At 38.6% G+C, this 24892-nt stretch overlaps 1 protein-coding gene across 1 annotated transcript in view; it reads right to left on the reverse strand.

Moving 5' to 3' along the window:
• Window positions 1-1536: 1536 nt before the first annotated feature.
• Window positions 1537-24892, reverse strand: part of LOC134871197 (rho-related GTP-binding protein RhoN-like) — a 24930-nt gene continuing 1574 nt past the window's right edge. Inside the window, exons 3-5 of the mRNA XM_063893853.1 lie at window positions 7670-7779; window positions 5370-5504; window positions 1537-2580 (exon numbers count right to left, since the gene is read on the reverse strand). Of these exons, the coding sequence (XP_063749923.1) occupies window positions 2326-2580; window positions 5370-5504; window positions 7670-7779 (500 nt within the window). The 3' untranslated portion in view covers window positions 1537-2325. The remainder of the gene's footprint in view (window positions 2581-5369; window positions 5505-7669; window positions 7780-24892) is intronic.

Genomic DNA, 24892 nt, shown 5'->3' on the forward strand with positions numbered 1-24892 from the left:
CATACAGAACCTAAGTGTAGATTATCAGAGTTGTCAGGTGGAAATTCAAGGACGATTAAGTCCTATTCCTTCGTCGAAGCTAGCAAGCAGGCTCATTCTTTCTATAGTAATGACAAAACATGACTTTATGCGGATAACGTTGGATTTTATGTATTATATTTACTTCCCTCTACTGAAAATCATCATTTATGAGTGGGGCCAGTTATTAATAACCACCACTGGCATTTTAGATTAAATTACTATGCTGACGTTGTCAAGTACTGTATATATGCAATGTTGTTGCTCCTCCATCGGTATCGACGTCCTCTCCCCCCTGACTGGAGGTCTGCCCGTTCTCCCCTCGGGCATGTGGTGCGACCTCGCGCTCCCTGCATGGCAGCGTTGCTGTGAAATGTCACTTTGCCGTTGCTCACAGAGGCAGCGAGCTTGCCGCAGGGCCTTATCCATCGTGGTGGGAAACAAATGGAACAAGAGTCTAAAGGTCAGACCACCAGGCTCCTGAACACAGTGTAGTAATGCTGTATTCATTGGAAATGTGAGGGGGAATATGTTCAAATTACTTGTGATGTTGCTGGAGTATATCTGTGAGTGGGAAAATAATGGCAGTATGAAAGTTATAGAGCAGTAGTGAGTGAATGCTCCTCTTTGTACTTGAATTTTGACTTTATCTGATCCTGAGCCGGCCAACTTTTATGTAGAGACCATTCAGTTCAGTTTTGTTTTGAACCAAAATTTGACAGTTCAGTGATTTGAAATGTAAGCTATTGTTTTAAAGGATGCAATGAGGCACTATTCTTCTGTCAGCCAAACGCTTGAATCCAAGTCAATTTCTGTTCAATAGTTCGCTATAAAATGTGGTACATGCGTTCATTGTGATCAAAAGATGAAACTTTTGGTGATACCCTTTTGGTATGTTGTTTTTCTTATATTCTAATTAGCAGATTTTACAATGCTTAAACACTAAACCACATTTTTAAGGTTAACACTATTAAAGTTATACCTGCCGAACACCAAGAGTTATATCTCTTTGAGAATGTTAGCATGCTGCCGTTAGCATTTAGCTCAAACACTATTAGTCTGGTTAAAAACAAAGGATCATTTATGATATTAACTTTTAAGGGTATTGTTGTGATTTACTGTTAGGTTACATGTTTGTAATTTCATATATTTGCCTTAATATGCATTTTTGATCTCAGGTTGTTGCAGATGAAGCTGTCTGTATGTTGTATGCTGTAGATGCATGGCTTTATCGATTAGTATTTTAGCAAAGTTATAAATGAACGGTAACTACTTCTTTGCTGTTGAGTGGGATTGGAAATCTTGCTCTAGCAAAGTTAAAGTCAGAGACTAATGTTTGTGTCTTCCTTAGCACAAATCTTCTGAGCTGGAAACTAGCGTGACCCCTGCACCAAATGAACAAGGATCTGGAGACACAAGTTTAACAATTAATTTACCATTCAGACCCAAACTTTTCTAAGCATGATTATTTATAAAGGCCAAATTACAGTGACATGAATAAATTACATATTGAAGATGTCCCAACACTCAGCAGAGCAATTTTTATTTAATTCATTATCACATGTACAACATAACATTCACCCAATTTACTCTCTTTGTGACTCTCCTTCCCAGTGTGGATTATAACGACAATATTAATTGCACAACTCTTTACTTTAATGTGGTGAGTGATAATTAAGATTTTAATATTAAAGCACTTGTGGTTTAAGAAAATGAGTGTCATCTCAGGCCACAAGTTATTTTTATTTATTCCAGGTTTGAATCTTGTTATATGAAGTGAAACAGCGGAGTTAATTCCCTGACATTTGGGAATAACAGTTAGCGTGCATCATTTTGTGCTTCATTTACTTAGCCACTGAAAGAGAGAACAGTTTTTCAAAACAACATAAAGACCATCCCTTATTAAGCTGGTTCCTGCAAGCTGATCTTTCCTATTGTTATTTTTTTTTACTTTCAACTCCATACTCACTATTTTTCTTTACTTTCTATCATTTTCTCCCAAGCCTTTTTGTGTCCATGACCATTTGTCCCGTTGTTTAAGAAGAGCGTTAAATAGCTTTGCCACAAAAATGACCACCCCCGATGAGAACACGGCCACGGAGAAATATAACAAGGAACGTTTTGCTAAAGATGGACAAACAATTCCTCAAAGAACTCCACAGTATAGCACAGTTTCTTGTTTTCATCACATCCTCCTATATGCAGTGCAAAGACCTGAAAAGAATTCACCAATAAATTAAGTTCATGTGCGGCGTGGTTTCATTTCCATCAGCACTCATAGGTCAGTCTGTTGGTTAGACTCTGGTCCTACATGAGCACGCAGCTTTTGGCCCGGTCCTTTCTAATGGCGGGTGGGTGCTCATGAATCTCAGTCCGAGGTGGCTGCTGAGAAACCCGCTTGAGTCCGAGGCGTGAGCCAGCACGCTTCATCTGGGGTCGATTGATACAGGACACAGATGCAAGGGTGGTTACGTGGAAAACATCACGGACGCTGTTCTCAGAATACTTTGAGGTGCACTCTGTGTAGGCCACTGCGCCAATCTGCTTCGCCAAAGTAGTTCCCTAAACACACAGAAAAATACAAAATATGAGGATGTTAAGACAACATGAAATCAAAAGTACAACACCAAGAAGACCATTGCAATATTAACATTAATCTCCAAGTGTTTGTGGCAATGAGACAAAGGTATACTCAATATTTACTATCGTTTTTAGCTCTCCACCAACTTCTCAGAGAATTGTCTGGCTCTTTAGCTGCTAATAGCTAACCTGGTTTGTTACTTTATTTGACACATAGCATTTACTCAGTCTTTGGCTGATGCTCATCCTACTGTTTCTGAAAAAACGGTTGATTAGAACACTGAAACTGAACCAAAACATTGTCTCTCGCTGTAGGGAAACATCAAAAAGTCTGTAGAAATGCTAGACGAGCAGAGGTAAACTTCAGGTCATTAGGCTAGATGTCTCCTTTCACATTAGATAGTTATTTTCAAGTTTGTGCAGTTTTTGAATTCCATCATTTATCCAGTCGTGTGCTTTAGTTTGTGTTTGTTTATCGTCCAATAGAGGGTGATTCACCTAAAGAGCTTCTGAGAGCTACTACTTAGCGCAAATTGTGTGTTTGAGAGAGACAGGGGGGGGGGGGTCATGTGGTGGCAATGATGCTTTTTGCATTCTTAAATGTCCTTAAACCATGTTGAACTCATGGCATGCTGTTGAAAGCATCTTGTTCTCCAACCGAGTCAAAATGAAACATTTCCGTTTGGTTTTTGAAAGACATACTATGAGTGCACCAATGCAGGAACAGTGAACTTTGCAACCCCTTTTAAAAGTTCTCTGGAGTGTTTTTATTGTTACCATTTGTAAATGCTGATGGATCATCCTTACTTATCATTTTGAGGATATCAGACTCTTGGTCTTGTGAAGCAAACACTTCCGTCTTAATAAAAGCCATAGCTCTCAGAAGTATAATAGCTACAAAATCTAAAGATCCTCTACACAGCTATGAATTATTTAAGGCCTAACTGTGTAACTGTACAATTCAAGTGTAAAAGCTCAACTTGTTCCCAGTAGGGGGTTATCACCGTACTAAATCTGCACTGGTTAAAATGGTGAATGTTGCTTTCATTTTGTTAACCTGTCCAAGAAGTGTGTTTTGGTGTTTCATGTAGAAAGACAGGTTTTGTATACTACTGATTCTTCTTCTAAATTTAAAAATAGCACTTTCACTCTGTTGCTTTCTCACTATGTCTTCAGTGTCTCAGTTTATTTCATTCTTTATTTTCTTCAGTGTGTCATCAATTGGATTCATCAACTTCTTTGGCAATGAAACATCACCACTTTGTGACAGTGTGGGTGTTCAGCCATCAGTGTTGGAGATTCTCCATATTGAAGGAGTATCTAGCAGTCAGATGTGATGGTAATATCCTTTTTTTATGAAAAACATTAAAGACTTTGGCTGTGCTTCCAGGGAAGCTGCGTTATCATTGCATTAATGGAAACCTTCCAACACTTCAAATCTGTGTTTGGACGCCTTTAAGCCGATTACAGCAGTAGTCACACAGTGAGTGTGCGGTTTATTCTGGTGAATGCACTTTCCCTGGGGGTTCAGTTGGTCAAGAGGCTGAAATGTAAAGGTCACAGATTGTGGCTCTTTTGAGTACAGCTTTTTGAACCATAAAGAAACAATTCTAAAGCTACGTTTTCAGTACAAATCCAGGTATTTTCAACCTGTTTTTCGATTTCTTGTATAATACTATTAAGCTAATGGACACACAATACAGCTGCAGTAGTGTTTCACTGTTGATTGTTACTTTTTATTCATACATTTAGGCAAAATCATGTCATTGAAGTAATGTTAAGAAGTTGTTTTCGAACAGCGTTGACACATTAGGAGTGTTTGGGTGCTTTTGGGATGATTGTATGAAACTTACTTCTTTTTTTAAAGATTTCTTTTGGCAACCAGTCCCTTTATTGTAGGGGCAAAATTGAAACAGGGAAACAGAGGGCTCCATTACATGGGCCACCAGCTCTACCAATTGAGCTATACAGCAGACCTTAGACTTCCTTTTAGTAGGACATTCAGCCAAACAAGTTGAAGGTGGCCATAGTGAACATTTTAGTGGACTAGAAGAAAGAGAGAGCTTCAAAGTTCAAAATGGCTGCTATTTAAGTTTTTAGGAAAACTTTTGCCTCAACCAAAGTTTTCTGTTAATGAGGAGCTAAAACACTTTATCAATCGGAAGTTTTCTGAGAACTTGATGCACTACATTTGATGCCATTTCTGACTGGAAAATGAGGGCAGTTACCTTTGTTTGTCGGAGGTATGAGAAAACATTATCACGTTGACAAAAAGGGTGCCAAGAAGTGTGAATTTACATTTACATGAAAATAGGCTATTCAAATTCATGCATGCCACTGTTCATCGCTCCAAGACACAAACAAAACAATGGTATTATCGCACATCCAACTGTTTGTCTCCGGCTCTTCTACCCCTCTTGTTTTTTCCATGTTTATGAAAGTTATGATCCAAAGCAAATGTGATTTTCTCAATTCGTTTTAGAGAAGAGAATCAGGAGTTGGTGTCATTTGTCTGGAATGATACTATTAAATGTGTAAATCAGTGTTACTACAGGCAAATGAAAATCGCTGCAGTGGAAAATTACAAACGACTGCACCAACCATAACTCATTGGTGTTTCATATATTATATTGATCAAATGTATTTGTTCAGTTCTTCACACATACCATAGACTATTGCATTGTTACACAGGAGCTGTATTTCCTAACTAGATTTGACAGTGATGACAACAGATAAAAACAGATGAGTGTTGTTTTGTCTGCTCTCCTCACCTGTTCGTGGGTGACGGGGATGAGTCTGTGTTTGGAAAGCTCTCTCATGACATTGAGGTCCGTCCTCATGTCCAACTTGCAGCCAACCAGCACCACTTTGGCATTTGGACAGAACTCCTGCGTCTCCCCCTGCCACTGTATAGTAATAGACAAATACATACGAGAGAACATTATGAATCAAATACAGGTTCAAATGAGGATAGCAGAATAAGTTTTCTTTCCATTGTTTCGATAACAATTTCCAATCCCTTACAATACTCACCACACAACACTATAGATGTTCTGTAAGTACAACATGAGCTCAAGACGGATGCGCGTGTTTATAAAAGCTAGAAGCAGAAAGAGAGAAAGACCATGGACATGACTCAAACTATCAAACACTTTCTCCTTATCGTTTTCTTTCTCTCTGAGATTCTTGTCATTATCTCCTCACACCATGGCACAGACAAACACTTTGAGCATTGCTGCTCCATTTGTTCTCCTTTTACAAAGAGCTCTTTCTCTCTCGGATGCCTGTGTCTCTGCTGTTACAGGCTCCAGTGTGTGGTGCAGTTGTGCAGAGTGAGCTGTTGCCTTTCAATAGGCCGCTCCGCAAAACAGTGTGCAACTCGTGAATAGCAGCAATTGAAATGAGTCGCAAAGGACCCATGGGAAGAGCAGCTTATTGTTTGTGTTAATGTTAAGAATTGGTAAGAGTTTTGTCCGGGATAAAGAGCAGAGTGATAGCAGTCGAAGTTTATAAAAAGACGATAATGGAGGCTGGTTATTCCGGGTAACATCGTCTTAAACAGACGCAGTGACATTTATACCAGGAAGGAAAACATTGCAGCAAACATCATTTAAAAGCTAAAGAAATGTATAGAATTTAAAATGTTGTTATGAGTTGAACTTCTGGAATCAATTATATATGTTTCTGGTTGCCAGTCAAAGATCTGTAAGGTGGTTTAATTTACAACATAACCCTTACCCTATTTTGAACATAATTGGGTACATCTGCCACCAGGTTCCTAAACTCATGGCTGATGTGGTTGAGCCTTTGTGCATCTTTCTTATGTTGTGCACAAATGTTGTTGATGTGCTATTTATTCTCACTGACCTCAGGGTGCTGTATTCAGCTACACTGAAACAGTGGTTGGTAGAACCTGTGATTACAATTATCCACCCTTTCATCATCAGCCAGCAGGTTTGTTTGTGTCTGTCATCCTCTGCTATTGTGCTTGTTGTGTTTGCACAGCTTCTGGACTTCATATGTGCTAGTGATGGTCTCTCTTATCATAGATTTCATAAATTCCAATATTCTCTCAACAAATAACCTGATACTTCAATTCAAACAGGCAAGTAGGTAGGAAGAAGAGATGCAGCACAGCTGGCAAGCTGCTAGTCAGAAAGTTATGAAGAAAATGTGAGAAAATGTTGCCAGCTGCAAAGTTGAAGTGCTAACAGAAGGTGATAGCCGGGGAGAGGCTGGGATTACATCTGAGAGAGCGTAATGCTAGATGAGAAATCGTCTTACATAGGAGATTTGAAAAGAGATTGGACTGAAGAGAACAAAAGGTATAAAATTGAAAAGAGGAAGTGATAAGAGTCAGGGGTATTTTTGTAGCTTAGCCATAGTGAGAGAAAATAGCCATTTTAGAGGAAAATGGAAGGGCTGAAGAGTTTGTTAAGCTTTAAAAAAACGGCAGAAGAAATAAGATGTTGGCTTTCAAAGTAAATGGAAACAAGTCATGGTGGCACATTCCCATACTTGAGATCCTTTGATTTGTCCCTAAACTTGCATAGAGTGACTCTTCAACATGTCACTGTGGCATTCTGGGCATGCATTGTGAGATCAGTTTAATTCACCACTATTGCTAAGGTCATCTAAGGGGGTCAAAGTTCAAGTTAGTTCTCAAGTGGACCCCCTGTAGGTGTGAGAATTTGTTGAACATAAAAGATGTATGTTTTTGTCTTGTATTGATGATGTCATTAATGAGTGATCGCGTGGACTCCAGGAATGTCTGCGGACTGAGAGGTCAAATGCTCCAACACAACTCCCATATGTTCAGTCAAAATGAAGATTTATCAATATCTAAAATGCTACGAGGTTTCAAAGCAAATCTTTTTTTTTTTTTAAAAGTGATGTGTACCTGTAGCAGATTTAATGACTCAAACATTGAATCTACATCTAAGTATCCTTTAATGCTTGTCTGATGTTTGGAGTCGTGATAGAAAGCAAACTGTTCCTTGAAAACTGTCTCAGCTTTGTCATAGAAAAAATGATCAGGACAAAGTCACACTTCTGTTAATGCGTCACTGACCTTTTTGAGAACACTGTCCAGTGTTTCTGGACGGCTGATGTCAAAGCAGATGAGGACAGCGTCTGAATCAGGATACGCCAGCGGCCGCACATTGTCATAGTAGGTCGAACCTGTAGGCCAAATGTACACACAGAGATGACCAACGTTTCCAGGTGGATTACAGGTTGGTTAGTTACTTTACAGAAGAGCTAACTTTTTTAAATCACAAAGTGAGTCAGTGCAGAGCACCTTTGGCGGTAATAACTATGATTAAATGTAATTACCACGAACTAAAGCACTCTGCAGATGAGAATGAGTGGGTGTGATTCATTGCTTTCGAAGCGAACAGAGGGGCCTCGTCCAAAACCCCTGGTCCGTTCGTCCGACAGTTTTTGAATAAGCCAACAGACAGACATGTGACAGTGATATAATGAACGGCTCACACAAAGCGTCACCTGGCATTTCAGAATGGCATGTTTTTCTGTCGGGGGCCCGGGCTGAATTGAGTATTGTGACCTGGGCAAGGGGACACATTCCTGTCCATTAGGGGCAACATTCCCTCTCCTTTTCCCCCCCATTGTCTCCAGCACTATGTGGTTTTGTCACCGTGCGCAGGGCTTTGGCAACTTAACAAAAAATGTGTTTGACAGAAAAATTCCCAAAGAACACGAGTAAGTCTGAGTTGCTGCCACACATACGGCACACACATAAAAACAATTCACACACTGAAGTTGTTTTGAAAAATACCCAACATTGAATTGAAACCGAAGGAGAGTCAATATGTTGGTGTGTGTCGAGGAAGAGATGTGTGTACACTAACTCATAAATACACACTTTATTTTAAGCTTGTTGGTGGTAGCAGAGAAAATTGTTGTGATCCAATTGTTATGGATTTCATTTCATTTCAAACTCCTCAAATGTCTTTTCAATTATAAATCTATCACATCACAGAAGCCAAAGAACTTCTCTTATGCTGCGACTTTGAAACAACTTTGAATCCTCTTTGATTTGTTCATGATGTGGAAAATGATGTACAGTTTAGGTGATAGTTTTATATCATTTTTAATCATTTTAATTGCACCACAGCAACACACCTGGAGGGCAACACACAGGTACAGAACGTCTGTCCAAAAAAGCAGCTATATTTACCACAATTTGTATCATGCTCTTAAAATCCTGCCCCAAAGCAGACCACGTGTTTGTGCATGTGTTGCTGTGGTCAGAAATGTCAAACTAAAGGCCACTACCATTTTCCCCTGCCTGTCTGACTAATTCTTGCTCCTGGGTTTCACACATACTCTATTCAGACACACACACACACACACACACACACACACAATCGCTCTTTCTCTTTGGTGTTTACGCTTTTTCTTGATGCAAGTGTAACAATGAAGATGTGGATTATTAATTTAATGAAAAAGAAGAACGGGTGCGGGGCCGTGTATCCGACGGTGCCCATAAACCACCCGTAGGTCTGCACAGTTTACACATCAGTAAACCGACAGACGTAGCTCAGCTTCACACCGTCAGCGCCACCTCTGCATCAGACGGCAGCTGTGAACAACCGTAGACTTAAAAAGTGTCAGACTTTTTGTTGTGAAGAATACACTTTAGTTGCTCTTCTAGTCTAGAAAGTTATTGCTATTTTCAGAAACGTTCTGGAACAAGATTTGTGTGCATTATGGTTCATCCTTAGAGTCTGAGTTTATGTCTTTTTGTTAAACAACCAGCCAGCTAAAGCCAAACAAACTGTATTTATGAAAAACGGCTGGCCTTTTCTGGGCAATAAGATCTGACACTTTTAAAAAGTCATTTGGAGACTTTCTTAGTCAGCACTTTCGCAAGTACACAAGGATACAGCTATGCAGAGTCATGCCTTTGGTCATCAGTAGAATGTGTGCCAACTATTGCAAAATCCTTTAATGTATGATGCATTTGTCAATCAATCATACGTTGTTACAAATATGGAGACAACCAACTCATCTTTAAATTAGGTTTCTCAGTTATAAAAGAGATTGGCCAAATATCAAGATCAGTACAGGCAATTGGTTGAGCTAAAACTAAAAATGATTGTAAGGAGTTTATGCTGACATTCAGGGGGAAAGTTGCACAAGACACTTTTAAATTGACTGAATGAACAACATATAACTGTTATTGCTAACATAAAAAAACAAGGAAGTAATATTTTATAGAAAAAGATTTTTAAAAATAACTTCAATGAGGATTAAAAACTCAGCAAGGACATTTCACCCAGTTTGCCATCACCTTTTATTCCAGGGTTCTCAGTATAAAACCTCATAAGCACACAATTAAGTTTCTATCAAACTTTTCCCCAAGGCAAGAACATAATGAAACTCCATTATGCTTTAATGAAATTTTAAAAAGCTATTTCACCGAACCTCTTGATATTTTTTCAAGCAGAGATAATGGAGTTGGAAATGTTTCTCCATTATTCAAGCTAGGACGCATAACAGAGTGAGACAACAGCGTGATGGTCAATCAGTTAAAACGTGTTTTCCATTCAAAGCATTTAAAAGAACTGTCCAAGGTGCTGATAATGTGACTGTCAATGCACCTGCAGGCATGTAATTAAGGATATTTTATAACTAGGGTTAGGGTGTTTTTTATGCAGCGAGGTAGAGTCTAAAGTTCTCCCTCTGAAGTTTCGTATCGGTTATACTTGCCGCCCGTTAAGCAACGTGAACTGTTTATTTAGCCGCCCGTCCATCCAGTTTAGCCGATTGCTTTCCTCTGGTGTATTTAGTTATTTGTTACTCCTTCAGCAGCGAAAGTTGTTTATTGTTTTGCCAAGTCCTCCTGTTCTGCTCGGTCTACCTAGCCCTGCCAGAATAAACAAGCATCAATACACTCCTGGGATTCAGGTCTCCCTCGACACTCACTCAAATCTTTATCCTCCTGTTTGTGTTAATTCCAAAATCAGATACCTTTCACAACCAGCTCTGAATTAAAGATATTAAAGCTTTCAAAGGCTTTTGGTTTATGTCCTCAACCATCCCAACTGCGTACAGGAGGCGGTATATTTGTTGAAGGAAATTGTGAAATACACATGTAATAGTAGAGTTTGGGAAACATGTTTGCTTTCTTTCCGTCCGTGGTTGTAGCTAATCAATATTTTCCTATTAACAATGGATCACAGTTATGAACCCTCAGAGAATAAAGATCCAACTCTGCAGTTTCCCTAAGTTCTCCAAAGTGCTTTATCGTCTTTTGCAGCGCTGGTTTTGTGGCCTGCATCTTAAGTGTGATGGTTCACTCTCACCACACACATCAGCACTTTCAGCCACATCAGGCAGCTGTTTACAGTTAGAAAGTCCTCATGAACCCATGGTACACTACCAGCTCAGCACCAAAATGGCAGACAGTCAAAGTTAGTTCCTAGTTAGTATTCAATAAAATATATTTCTCTCAGGTGTTGGTGGAAAGAAAGCTAAAAGAGTTCATATTGACTCTAAATGATGTGGCCAGAAACCCCACTACAGATGTCTGTAGGTAGTAGGCAACTTTTACAGGTTTGCAAAAGTTGATAATATATAAATATTATTGCTCAAATTAGTTTTTTCCTTGCTCTTGTTCCATAATATAGCTCTGATGAGATAAGACTGGTATCAATAGTCTCATCTTTCTATGTATTTATTCCCGAAATGTTCCAAAAACTTCTCAATGCTCCAAGTGTATAATACTAATGGAGCATGAAACTAGTGATCCTCAGTCTGATCTCACTGAGAATTGAAATTATAATAAATCATTCTTATCATACAATATCTTTAATTTATTAAAATCAGCAAATAAGGGAATCATGAAATCACTCATGCTTGCAAATTAAATAAGCTTCCTCATAAAACTGGCATTAACATAATCTTGGATATTGGTAGTGCTTAGTTGGCTCTTTATATCACCCACACACACACACACACTCACACTCACACTCACACTCACACTCACACTCACACTCACACAAACTGCAAGCCTTGAGGTTCAACTAATCCATGTTCAGCACTCGAGCAGCAGCTAATGTGTATTGATCTGTGAGGTTGTTTTACCCTCCCTGGGACCTGTAGTATGATGCCCCTCATGGGAGGATTCCTGCTGGTGTGGCAGCGGCACAAAGAAACTTCAGCCCATCTGTCTCCGTCTGAAAAAAGTCTGATCAAAAAAGGTACTCGGCCAACGGAGTACTCCACTATCACAAAAGGACAAAGAGTGTCATTGAAAGTGTTTACAGCTTGTTTACTTTAGCTTTTTAAAACTCAAACATGTAACACATCACATGCAAGTATATGTTTATGTGTGGATGGAGAGGAAGGCAATTCAAGTGTAGAAATTGAGTTGGATGCGTTGCTACTGCACTGTGTTTGGCACAGCAACCCCACACTGTGACTCCACATGGGGTTGTCATGCTTTTGATGTTTGATCCAAACAAAAAGCTGTTTCCTTTTTTCTCTTGTCAGTGCGGTTGTTCGCAACACGGCCGTTTACTTTCCATGCCCTCTTGTCATTTTATGTAATCCGCTTGTACGGTGCTTTTTACGGATGTATCTCTTATATTGAGTGGTTGATTGGAGAGGTTTGTTCTCTTTAAAAAGGCTTGTGTTATGTCTGAATGATATTTTCACACCAGAGCAAGCTTCTCACTGTATTACATGTTGCAGTTACATGAAGCCACTTGAACTACATGGCTGGAAAACTTAAAAGTCCAGAAGCCGGTGTGTAATCCATTTTAATGACATGACACAGGGCTTTGTTACAGGGGTCGACGGAGATGTATTTCCTGCGCCTGTGACTTACATATGATCCATTAAGTGAGATCCTTTAATTCCGCCCTTTGATGTCGACTGACGCCCATAGCAGACACAGACATTATCACACAGACAAACTATATGTAGATAGGATAGTCAGATCCAGGGAATGTACAGGAATTGTGATGAAATTGTTGCGTTTCTGGAGATTATAGGGCTCCACCTACAATTATTTTCAGTTTTCTCTCATATGAAACAAAGATAAGCAAAGTATCCTTTCATTTGAGAAGCTGGTTATGAATAATAAATTTCATTTCATTTTTATTTGTTCCGCTCATGATGGTGCACAACATAAGAAAAATCAATTCACATTCAAAACACTTCTTCTCTACACATTCCATGAGCGAAAAGGAGCAGGGAGAACAATAAATCTTATTTCTGTATGAGAATAAATCTAATGTCTGTGTTGCTATTTATGACTGGACTATACATTCAAATACATTTTTGAATCACATAACTACACTGGAATTATCAACGATCACCAAGGACATCAAACTTACAGAATGTTTTCCCATTTATACTTAAATTAACACACTTAAAAAAAGATCCACACTGAGCTTACTTTAGGTAAGGCCTCTCTGTCTCTCCGTTTTTAATATATCTGTGTTTGGCTGTATAATAAAAACCATAAGAAAGCCAAACATTTCATCTTCTGAAAAATGTAATAATAAGTTAAGCATAAAACTAGACAGAAATGAATCCAAACCAGAGTCCAAATGTTTTCAAACGTTTTAAAAAACTAACAAATGTGCTTTATATTTAATAATGTGACTGAATATAATTTTAAAAGCCTTTGTTGTCTTCTTTTCCAAGCTTTGAAACAAGGTTTTGAAAAACATTGAAATTAAAAGGCCTTTCAAACGTTCCATTGTCTGTGCACTGGAATTCTCAGGGTGTTTTTTATGGTAAATATGCACTCTAAAATCACAACAGTATATAAAATACAAAAAGAAAATAATTAGTCAGCAGTAAGCGCAGGTAAATACCCATTCCAGACCTAAACATCCAGAATAGTATAAACAGAACAGTGTTTTTTTCCATATAAATTACCCACAAACACATTTATAACATTGAACATTGTTAACTGTCCAAATACAGCCGATTACATCACATATTTTCATACTCAACTAAAACCTTATTGCTTCTGAGTGTCTGCATTCATATACAGTATCATTTCTTTATTTCTAGTTTCTCCCTTCAATGAACTTGTACTGCAAGATCAGCTTAGAGGAATAAAAACTTTGTATGAAGTTTCTTGATGAGACCTTAATGAACCCCACTGGGCTGGTTTCTTCATTATGAAATGAAAATGATCTATTCTGTTAAATGAAGTTAATCTTGTTCGTGATTTTTTTTTAATTCCAGAGATAATTCCTTTTTGTCTGAACTTGTAAAACCCATTATTAAACTTCCACAGTTGTATTTTGGGACAAGCGTTATGGTTTTAAGCTTGTCAAGCTGTAAAGTGACTGATAAGAGACTATCACACAATGTCGTATCTTCCCGTTTTACCAGCTCATTGTGACTCAGAAACACAAACACACCTTGAGTTGTTTGCACAGAAAATCATTATAAATCCTCTCTTGAGACATTTTGTTCTGCCAACTTCCATTATGGCCCAGTAATGATCATTAATATTAAAATCATGTTTGTCCCAGTCATGCCCTTGTGAAGAAAAAGTGCCTTTTTGGGGTTTGATCCAGGTCTGAATTTCGGAAATACATCCAGAGAGGGAACAGCAGTAACATTTTATGCTATTGATTAATGCGTTTTTACCTCCACTACTGGAAAAGGAATGCCTCCCACAGAGATTGAGAATTACTGCTGCACACTCATGCTGTGTGACGGGAACAATAAGGCAAATAACAAAAGAGAAATTAAGCCTGTACGTTCAGATGATTATAAAACGGTAATAGAGTCCACTCGGTGGACACGTACACACACACAGCGTGGATAATAACTCAGCGTATATGCATAAACACCTCGGGACCCCTGCAGAGCCGACACTGTGCTGCTCTGCCTCTGTTCTGAATTGCATTTGAATTCCCCACCATTTGAAATGAAGGTGTTATGCCTGATATATTTTTCTCTATTCTCTCGTTTTGTTTACCTTGTGATTAAAACAAGCAGTCCATTGAGCAAGAGAGATTAGACCATCTAATGGATTTCTGTTTCACTTGTTGATTAAATGTTTTCTACAATGGGACTCTGAGGCTTGTTGAGGGGAGTGAGCTAGTGTCTTGATGTTTCTCTGGAGTGATGATCTTGAAGATAAATGGACACTTTTTTTGTCATCGAGAGTTCTACTCGTTGTATATTTGTAAGGCTCTGGGGATTTTTGTCAAGTCTTAAAAGCTAACCCCTGAATGTCATCCAGGTTATCAATTTACTGACAGAGACAAAAAAGCCTGGGCGACAAAGTATATCTGAAATTCAAGACATGGCCTTTTGCCAGGGAGTTTGGGTTTTGTGAAGTCAGTCCGAAAATATCTTCTTTTTTGTCTGTCTTTGTTTGTCTACAGTTTGAAATACCCCTTTAATAAAAGGGAAATCACATACTTTCTACAGTCAATAAGTGCACAAATGTATTCTAAGTTCAATTTTTGGAGCTTTCAGACTTTCCCCACGGTTATACCTTAGTGCTGTAGTGGTCTCTTAATTTTTTTTCCGGCGCTGTATAGGTGAAACATGGCAGTAGTGTTTTTTTTACAATGTGATTATTATTACACTTGAAATGAGACCAAAATGAATTTAACAGCACGCTCAAGAGTGCTTGAAGTGCTTGATTTAACTCAAAGTTTGAACGGTGAAATGAAGCGCTTTAGCCGTTCATAATTCATGGATTCATGTGCAGAACTGCTGAAGCTGTGCTTGTCGTCATGCACACTCCTAATGCTCGAATACCAAACAATGATAGAAGAAGCAGCGTGGAGGTATGAGTGGTGCTGTCAGTCATATCAAGACGTAAACACAATGTGCTTTTTTTATTCTCTACATACACACACATGCTGCAGATGTGTATTTTCTACATGTTGAAATCTGAAATGAAAACCATTTTGATGTCATTTTCATGATACTGTTAAATGTGTCATCATCCAGAGCAATTAGGGTAAAGTTAACTTAGATTTTGGTTAGACACAAGTCACATTTCTCTCATCTACACTGAGACTAGTAACAGAATACCAGGCTGGATTTCAGTGAGAAATTCTTTGCGATGTCCTTGCATGTTTCCTATTCAGCTAGCACAGAGGGAGAGCGCTGCCACTGAGCAGCGTTTTGCCTGAAATCAGCAGTAATCCCGCAGGATTCCTTCAAATTAATGACAGAGGGACATCTGGGCCCACCCCCTTCACATTAAAGCTCCCAGCTCCTGTTGTGATTTTATGTGCTGTCAGAGCAGCCTTATGTTCCTGTGTGCAGCCATGTTTCAGAGGTTTTAAACCCAGAGACACATAAACCTCTGATTCATAAATCTTGTTTATTTTGTCTGCTCCTGAATTTCACCTGCTGGGTAGGAGTTCCCAAGGCCATAAAGCCGATCTTATATCTCTTATATTGTTTTTAAATCTATATTATTAATAGTTAGTCTCTTAAAGCGAGACTGGTATTCCAAACTTCATGCACATCTGTATAGCAAACATAGATGTATGATCCGGTAACTTTGTGAAAGACATTCAATTAGGACGATTATAATAATTCACATCATTTGAATAGAAGCAGCCCGACACAAATCCTCAGAGAATATTGTGTTACTTCAAACTTATGTTAGTAAATTAACCCATTTTTTACATGTCAATCTTCAAAAATATGTCACTTTTTACATCATAGCAAACACAGTTTTACTACAATTATGTTTTTAAACTAAAGCAGTGATTCCCAACCAGGATTACCAATAGACCTTAAACCTCTTTTTGGATTTCAGAAAAGCTCAAAATTAAAATGAGTTACTAAATATTTAAACTTGTATTGAAATGTTCATTCTTTGCCACCCCATATATTTAGCACAATAGTTAAAGGTACAGAACGACTGAACTATATTATGATTCCAGGTAACCATTGTGTAAACTAACATCAAATAGCCTGGCTGTGACATGGTTTTATTACGGTATAAATCAAAGTGTATCACAGTGCAGGAGAAATAGGGTCACCAGCATCCAGCTTTTTCAGTAATGGCGGAGGTGTTGGGGGTTGAATGGAGTGGTCATAGCTACGTCTTGCATTATAGATAAGGGATAGAGAGGGTCTGAAGTGGATGGATGAGTGCCCTCTGTGTGTGTTTTGTGTCCAAACAAAGTGCACTACAAAATCTAATTACTTTTTTCCCCGTCACATAATGTTAAAACTGAGCCATTATGGCTTGAAATCTCTCTCTCTAAAACATGACAAATGATCCTCCATGTATCCCTACTATCCCCTGACAGCATTTCAAAATGCTGTGTCTGTTCCTCATCGAATACAGAGCCCACATCCATTTGATTCTCTTTTGTGTCACATGAGAGCTATCGCTAACTTTGTAATCAATATGGCAAACGTGAAGGGTCTTGTTTGGTTTTCCTGTGGTTTGAATATGCCTGTCTTTTTTCGTGGCTCCACCTTTCTTTTCTCTTATAGCAAACAAATTGAGCTGTTGGCATAAATAAGAACATGCACTGTATGGTTAACAATGAGAAAAAGCTAGGGTTGCAGACAACATGCAGAATATGTAATGTGTTAAGGGAGAAGGGTATGGACACTGTAACCCCTCCCCCCAAAACCCCTTATTCGCCCTCTCCACATGTTACTGTACTGTATGCTTATGAATATTATATGTCCATCCATCATGTTTCGTTAGGAATGGCAGCTTTTGTCACTAATTGTCAAACATTTGAAAACTCTGGTGAGTGTTGGGAACTGAATAAGTTAAAAATGACTGCTGAGATAAAAAGATGTTGCAAATCCAAAATGTTTTTAAAGGTGCTGGATAAAATAATCCAGCTAAAGCCGGAACCAGACCAAAGCTCTGCACACTCAAAGTTAGCACTTAGTGTGCATCTTCATCCAGACTTGCTGTCTCTCTTAGACATACTGCTCGGTTACACATGCCCCAGTAGCTGAGAGACAGACCTGTGTCTCCTGGGAAAGAGAGTGGAGACACATCTAGTCCATTGATTTTCAATCAATCAAGACCAGGATCAAAAGCTACTGACTCTCATTTAGTTCAGCAAGTTTTCTCCTATACATGACTCTCAGCACTTCAAACCAGTGGTGGAAAGTTACTGAGTACATATTCAAGTACTGTACTTCAGTATAATTTTGAGGTACTTGTACTTTACTTGAGTATTTAAATGTTTTGTACTACAAGTTATTGGTAAATGGTGTACTTTCATTCCACTACATCTATTTTGTTCCTTCATTTACTTAGCAATATTGGATTAATACTGTTAAATATAATCAACACTCAAATTAGACTTTACTTACAACTGGAGTAAATTCACAATCTACCCTGCAGTATACAAAGTCATTAAAACTAGCTGCACCTTTACCAGCTTGATAACACTTTAATGCATCAATAATTATAATCAAAATATATAATTTATTTTTCAGAATGAGTACTTTTTGATGCTAAGACTTCTGTACTTTTAACAATTTGAATGAAGGACTTTTACTTGTAACAGAGTATTTCTACGCTCTGATACTTCTACTTTTACTTAAGTACAAGCTCTGAGTACTTCTACCACCTCTGCTAAAAAAAACCTCACAGCTCTACTTTATCCTTCTGTCTCTTCACTGTCTCTATTTCTATATTTTACCACTCCTCTAATCTCTCGGAGCTCTTACTCATACACTTACTCACACAAACATACACTCTCCTGCTCACGTTTAGTAGAAACAACCAACAGCACTTGGACTAGAAACTCAGTTCCCCTGCTATCTGCGCTTCTATCCAAAAAGCCTCTAAAACGCTTCAGCACATCCAGCGATTTTCAATCTTGTCATGGAGCCAGGTGCCACTCACATACATAGATGCCCGCTAGGCGCACATCTGGGTAGTGCTTTCTAAGAGCCAACATGTAATTGGGGTCATAGAAAAAGGTGCTCATGAATGAATGATGGACTGTTAAGGCAATCTCAGCTACAAACCCTGTGAGATGGATAGAAGGATGCAACAGGGTCTACAAAATGCCAGCAATGTTTGCACAGTATTCGACAAAAACTGCTTGAGCGAGCGCAAGCAAGCATTGTAAAAACTGATATTTTGTTTTCGACTCGTCAAGCCCTTAAGGAAGTATCAGAGAAGATTCAGGTTACATGCTACTGAACAGGAAGCCGCCTGGAGGGCAAGGCTCAAGGAGGCAAAGCTCAATACGTTCCTTTGGTGTGTCACTTTTTTTAGCGGGGTGTAAGAGTGCAGGTTCAGCCGGCTGATCTATCGACTCTTACCTCACACTTTCACATGCTCAGCTGTGAAACCAGTTTGTTTTGGATGCTTGGGTTTTAGTGACAAATATATCCTTCAGGAAACAAAATGCTTTTTGTTGTCAGCCAGCCTCAAAGGATAGAAAATAATTGAATTTATTTGCAGTAACAGTAAAAGGCACTAGTTCTTTATGAATACAGACAACAAAACAACACTCCAAACCCTTTTGGTTTACAGCATTTTTTCAAACAAACGTTGTGGAGAAGTTGCTTATCATTCTGCATAATCCTGCGTGGAATAAAATGTGAATTACAAGCTGGAAAAAATGATCTAAATGAAGAATAGTCCTTTAATCTTTGCCATGACAAATCCATTGGCTAACACTAACATATGATCACCTTTAATTCTTATGCCATTCATCTCTAATGGCTGCCTATTAAGAACATAATAGTACATACCATTACAGTATGTCATCTGTTTAGATAAAACAGGATTTATAACCTCTCATTATGGCTACCGTTCCCCACATTTTATAAATACTCAACATAGTTATTGTGTGATGTGCATTTGCCACAACAACAAAAAACTTGTTTTACTGGCTTTATAATCTCTATAAAGCTTTACTAAGAAGTTGAATCAGGACATGTCTCTTTTAATGCCAAGTGTAATACTCTCACACAACATATAATTACCTAGTCTTCTAAAAATGTGATTTTCTGACATATTCATAATTAGCACCAGACTCTTAATTAAAATGTAAAGGTCACCCCTGGAGTCTGTGTAATAATCTCATCTATGACCTTTCTAAGAGTCACATTGGCAAATTGGTTGATAATTGACCAGATGCTTGGGGAATTATACTCAGCACAGAGTCCTTTTTTTATTTTGTCACAGCCCATGAAGACAGATTAGAGTGAGCCATGGGTAATATCTGACCGGCCAGGACACACTGAGTAAAGGATGGATTCAGCGTGAGATTTTCAGAGAAAATGAGAAAAAGATTTAGTGAGAAGTGGAAAAAGGACCTAAAGACAGATAGAGAGACGGACAAAGAAAACGCAAGGTAAGCTTATCAAATGCAAGAGTGCTGAGAGGGCTGTGCCCCAATGCAGTGCGACTGCTGACCTTCGCTTGGTGGAAACAGAGAGAAGAAGAAAATGGTGAGGGGTTGGCAGGCCGAGATAAAGAATGAAATAAAAGAGAGGAAGTGAAAAAAGTGCAGAGAAGGGCAAACCAAGTCATGGAACTGTTATAGCACTCAAGGTCAGCTGGGATCAGATTTTAACTTCAAAGTCTCGTTATTTATTCATTCCTAAAGCAAAAAGAGACCCCCGTACATAACTGCTGTGTCATCATAATCAACATTGCTTGCAAATCGAGACTAATTTGTTTTTTGTTTTATGGTCGTTTGAACTAATAATTACCTTTTGATGACTCCACCATGCACATTGCACATAAAAACATTGCAGAGGCTTCTTACAAAAGAGAATTTGACTTATTACTTTAGTAATTTGTTATGCACTGAAATGATTTGGTTTCTTTTTAAGTGTTTCCCAACAGGCTTTTCATTTAGAATTCAATTTTTTCAGCACTATGTAGCACAGAACAGTAAAAAAGTGAAATATGCAAATTCAAAATAAGGTTAAGGGTGTTAGTATTTGACTTTTTTGGGAAGAACTAGCCTGTATAAAGACTTGTGAATCACCAAAAACACCAACCATTTTTAATTATTTAAAAACAACCAAACGTTCAGCTTTGTGAGCGAAAAGCATTAATGAGATTGACGTACCTTACAGGTTGTAGTACTGTACATCAACCAGGAATAACAACTCTTAAATCAGTATACGCATTTGATTGTCAGGAAATGTAACTGGTTCTTGTTAATACAGCTTCCATGTCAACCAACATGTACTGTATATAGACAAAGGCTACTCGATGCTAGGAAAATCTCCCAAATAAAACTCTCTGGCATGAACCATGCATGTACAAGATCTGGATACAACAGCGCCACTCGGCTTTGCTTCCGATTTATTCCAACTAAACGTTTTCCACCATGGACTGCCATCATACAATCTGTTGTGATTTTTAAAGCCATAAAGATTTTAAACTTTCCCATAGTCAAAGTAAGTCATTTTCATTTGCCTGACATTATGTCAGTGTAAGGTATTTGCCGAATGGGAACATGTAGACAGAGCCAGGAGGAAAAGCAAAAGGAAACTAGGAAGTGAAAACTTTTTAAGGCGAGCAATTTGCATTGGAGTAAATGGTCACCATTGCTTCTGATTGGTTTGGGCAACCTTCCAAACAAAACTGGCTTACATGAACACTATGTAAGACGGCTACATGAAGTGAAACAAAAGGGCAATGCTGTCTGATCATCAGCCTGGGCAGAGTGTCATAACAAGGCTGGCAATTGCCCCAGGACCCCAGGCTACCAAGAGGCCAGAAGCCTGCAGATTCACCATGTGGCAGTATTGTTAATTTTATTTTTGCAACTTAGTTCACTTAAAGTGAATACAACACAACACAAATGGAGTCCTCTTGTAGAGGGGAGTGAGAATCTAGCTCCAGGGCATATCCATTTATATTGTGGTACATGAGAATATTCCTAAATTAATTTGATTAAATTCCACGATTACTACTGGAATACCAAATGCTTACTAATATATACATACAGCGTGTTTTCAGAATCAGAGTCAACTTTATCGCCAGGTTTGTTTACTTATATACAAGGAATTAGCTTTGGTGTATGATGGTGCAAACATAAACAACATAAGAAAATGAGTTGTCAGAGAAGGTACAAAAAATATATATAAAAAAACGATTAGGCATTAAAAAAGAAAAAAGACAAGTGTTTACACCCAATTTAAATATACAAAAGAAACCAAAACGTAGTAATATTTTATTTCTCTCAACAATTTCTTGCTGTGTTCTGGCCCTGGTAGGTTTAAATCACTTGTTGCAATGGCAGACCAGCACTGGTTTTGCATCTATCGTTGAATTGCTCCAGGATATTTTTCTAAATGGACCTTGAACCTTAAGCTGAGGCTGGTTTCTGAACCCTGCTGTTTACATGGCCAATGATGCTCTTTGATTTTTCATCTTGACTCATATCTTTGTGACTCTTAATCTTGAAGCAGCGTCACACACAACCCAGCATGAAAGGTAAAAAAAGAACGAGATGAAAATGGCAGAAAGATCGAGAGAATAATGAACAGAGGGAGAGGAAATTGGTTTGGCAGGAAGAAAGAGAAGAAAAAGAAATTGAGTTTCACCTACGACTCAGGGAGTCTGAAAGTGAGCATGTGAGGATGTAGAAGAAAAAGCCAAGAGGTTGAAGAGGCGGAGGTTGGTGTAGCAAGATGAAGAATGAAGGAGACGGGGCAAATGTTTGGCCACACAGCAAGTGCCCGATTAATTAAATCCACTGTTTGTTTCTGCACTATGAGCAGGCAGCTTGGAGGCTCGTTCTGGCACCATGCCTAACACTCTCACTCTCACAACAACACTCCTGATCTCCTTATCTGCCCTACTCTAATCTGTTATCCACACAGGAGCTGAGGCATTATATCTCAAAATCTATGATGGGTTTGTGTTCTTTTATCATCTACATTTACGTCAGTTGGTGCTTTGAAGCAACCAATCTGTTTCGCTCAAAGCAACTTTTTGAAAGAGTTTTAAATTCAATTGGTACCACTCTGCTGCCAAAATAAATCCAACACTCTCAGTTTAAGTAATGTTATTATTTATGTATGAAACTAAGTGCTGAAAGTCCGTTAATGTTATTGAATCAAACTTCATTGTCAATGGTTTGGCTCTCCCGGCCATAGAAAAACAAACTGAGGGCTAACAAACATTTGCCTGGCTGTCTCTTACGCATGCCTGCACATGACTGCGAGTACACACATACTCACACACACACCAGCAGATGTATTAACATACTTAAACAACACCATGATTGCATAAGAAATAGCAAATGTAAGTACATACAACAGAAGGTAATACAGCCACTGTTACAGCAGCACATACACAGAACGATCCTTGTGAGCATGCCAAGTGTTTATAATCCCCTCATTCAGTGGTTAGTAAAAAAGAGGCAGGTTCCAGGGGGAATTGTGGTAATACTGATGTAGTTGCATCTGTCTCGTGAGATACACCCAGAATAGCTGCAGGGCAAAGCATGCGTCTCCTCTCAAACCTGGAGGAAGGCAGCTCAGGTCAGACGTGAACAAGCGACTGTAATCTAGATCAAAGTTTGTTTTTGACAGAAATCCAATTCATTATGTTTTTAAAAGACCGGCTAGCGTTTTCCCCTTGTTTCCAGTCTTCAAAGCTAATCAGATGCTGTCTGTAGCTTCATGTTTATTGTAAAGATAAGAGATTTGTATTGTTTCTTCAATGCAAGGAAGTGAAACAGTCCCATTAAGGTACTTTCTTTACCTTTACATCAACACATTTCAGTTCAATTTAGCATATTTTGCAAGATATAAACAGTAAAGTTTGGAATCCCGAAGGGACACATTTAAGATGGGAGAGGGAGACACACCTGGCGGAGATCTGCACTTTACTGAGTGCACTTTTTTAGTTGATTTATAATTGAGTTAATCAACTGTTAATAAATTCTGTATTTTGGCTGCCAGAGTATAAAAGAACCCTTTGGTTGCTGTGTTTCCTCAGATAAACCCGAAATATATTTCTTAGAAAAAGTAATACCTTTCTTTCACAGTAGCACACCCTGGCATAGAAATTGATTATTATAGTTTAGGAAAGCTTTGCTGAGAAACTCGTTCCATCTTATTCACACAGGTACACACATTCACACCTTGGAGAGCTATGTCCACTATGTTGAGCCTCTTTTGTGTGCAGGACGATTGCTTTAATATGACATAATAAAAGTCCTGAATGGCAGATGATTCTCACGAGAAAAAAAAATGAATTGAATGTTTTGTGCTGGGGAGTAAATTACAGTTTAAGCATTCCTTTAGTGTAATTGTCCTCCACCACACAGCTCATTGTGTGCGTGTGTCTTTGAGAGTGTGTTTATGTGTGTGTGGAACAACCAGCAATTTCAGAGGGTGTTGTTCAAACACAGTGGAGTGGCCTCACCCATTGCAAACCAACAGGCAACACCGGCCTCAGCAGCTCTTAATCTGCAGCTCGTCTAGCAGGTCTTTCTGTAGTCTGCATGGGTGGAGGTTAATGGTACGCTGCGCATTAAAACGTCTCTCTGCGGTTGTGTGAAAACAAGTTTTTGGGTGTAGTTATGTGAGTGGGAATTAAACAGGAAAAGGCCTAAAGGCTGACAAAGGGAGAACAGTAGTTTCTATGCGGAGACTGATAGAATCTGACGGTTTGAGCTCCACAAACTGTTTACCTCTGGTTTCAAAAATGCTAAATTACTATCAGATGCAAAACTTTGTGAGCCTCAACATTATAAAACCAGTTCTCATTTGAGAAGCATTGACACAGTTTTGAACACAAGTGAAACAAAATCTACATTTATTAACTCAAAATTCACTTGTTTTCACTTTAAATCATGCCATGTTGAATGGATTTCATCAGGATGTAACTTTCATGAACGAATGCATGAAGCCAGTTTTACAGCATTCATAACTGATGATTATGATGTGACAGCTACTTGGAGGAGGCATGCGTTGAATGACAAGTTGTTTATGTTATCACAGAGCTGATATAACTCTGAAGCCGCCGTTCAAAACAAACAACTAGTGTCGAATTATCACAAAGGGTGGTGAAAGGACTCAAGATATATAAACACTTTATGAAAGATATGTGCCTGGTAATGGAAAACCCACATTGAATTAGTTAAAAACACCTAAGAGTGTCATTCAGTATTCCCCACAGATTATCATGACACACTCCTAATGGCTGCTAATGTTTTTGGCCCACAGCCCGGATGTTGCTCCAAGGAGTCAGATGCTTTCCAATCTGGAGCGTACTAGCTTCTTCACGGGCCAATGATGCGGCGCAGCTTTCATCACGTTGGCATGATAATCTTGCCACACAGAGAGG

This window comes from Eleginops maclovinus, chromosome 10 (assembly GCF_036324505.1).
Source record: "Eleginops maclovinus isolate JMC-PN-2008 ecotype Puerto Natales chromosome 10, JC_Emac_rtc_rv5, whole genome shotgun sequence".
Classification (NCBI taxonomy): domain Eukaryota; kingdom Metazoa; phylum Chordata; class Actinopteri; order Perciformes; family Eleginopidae; genus Eleginops; species Eleginops maclovinus.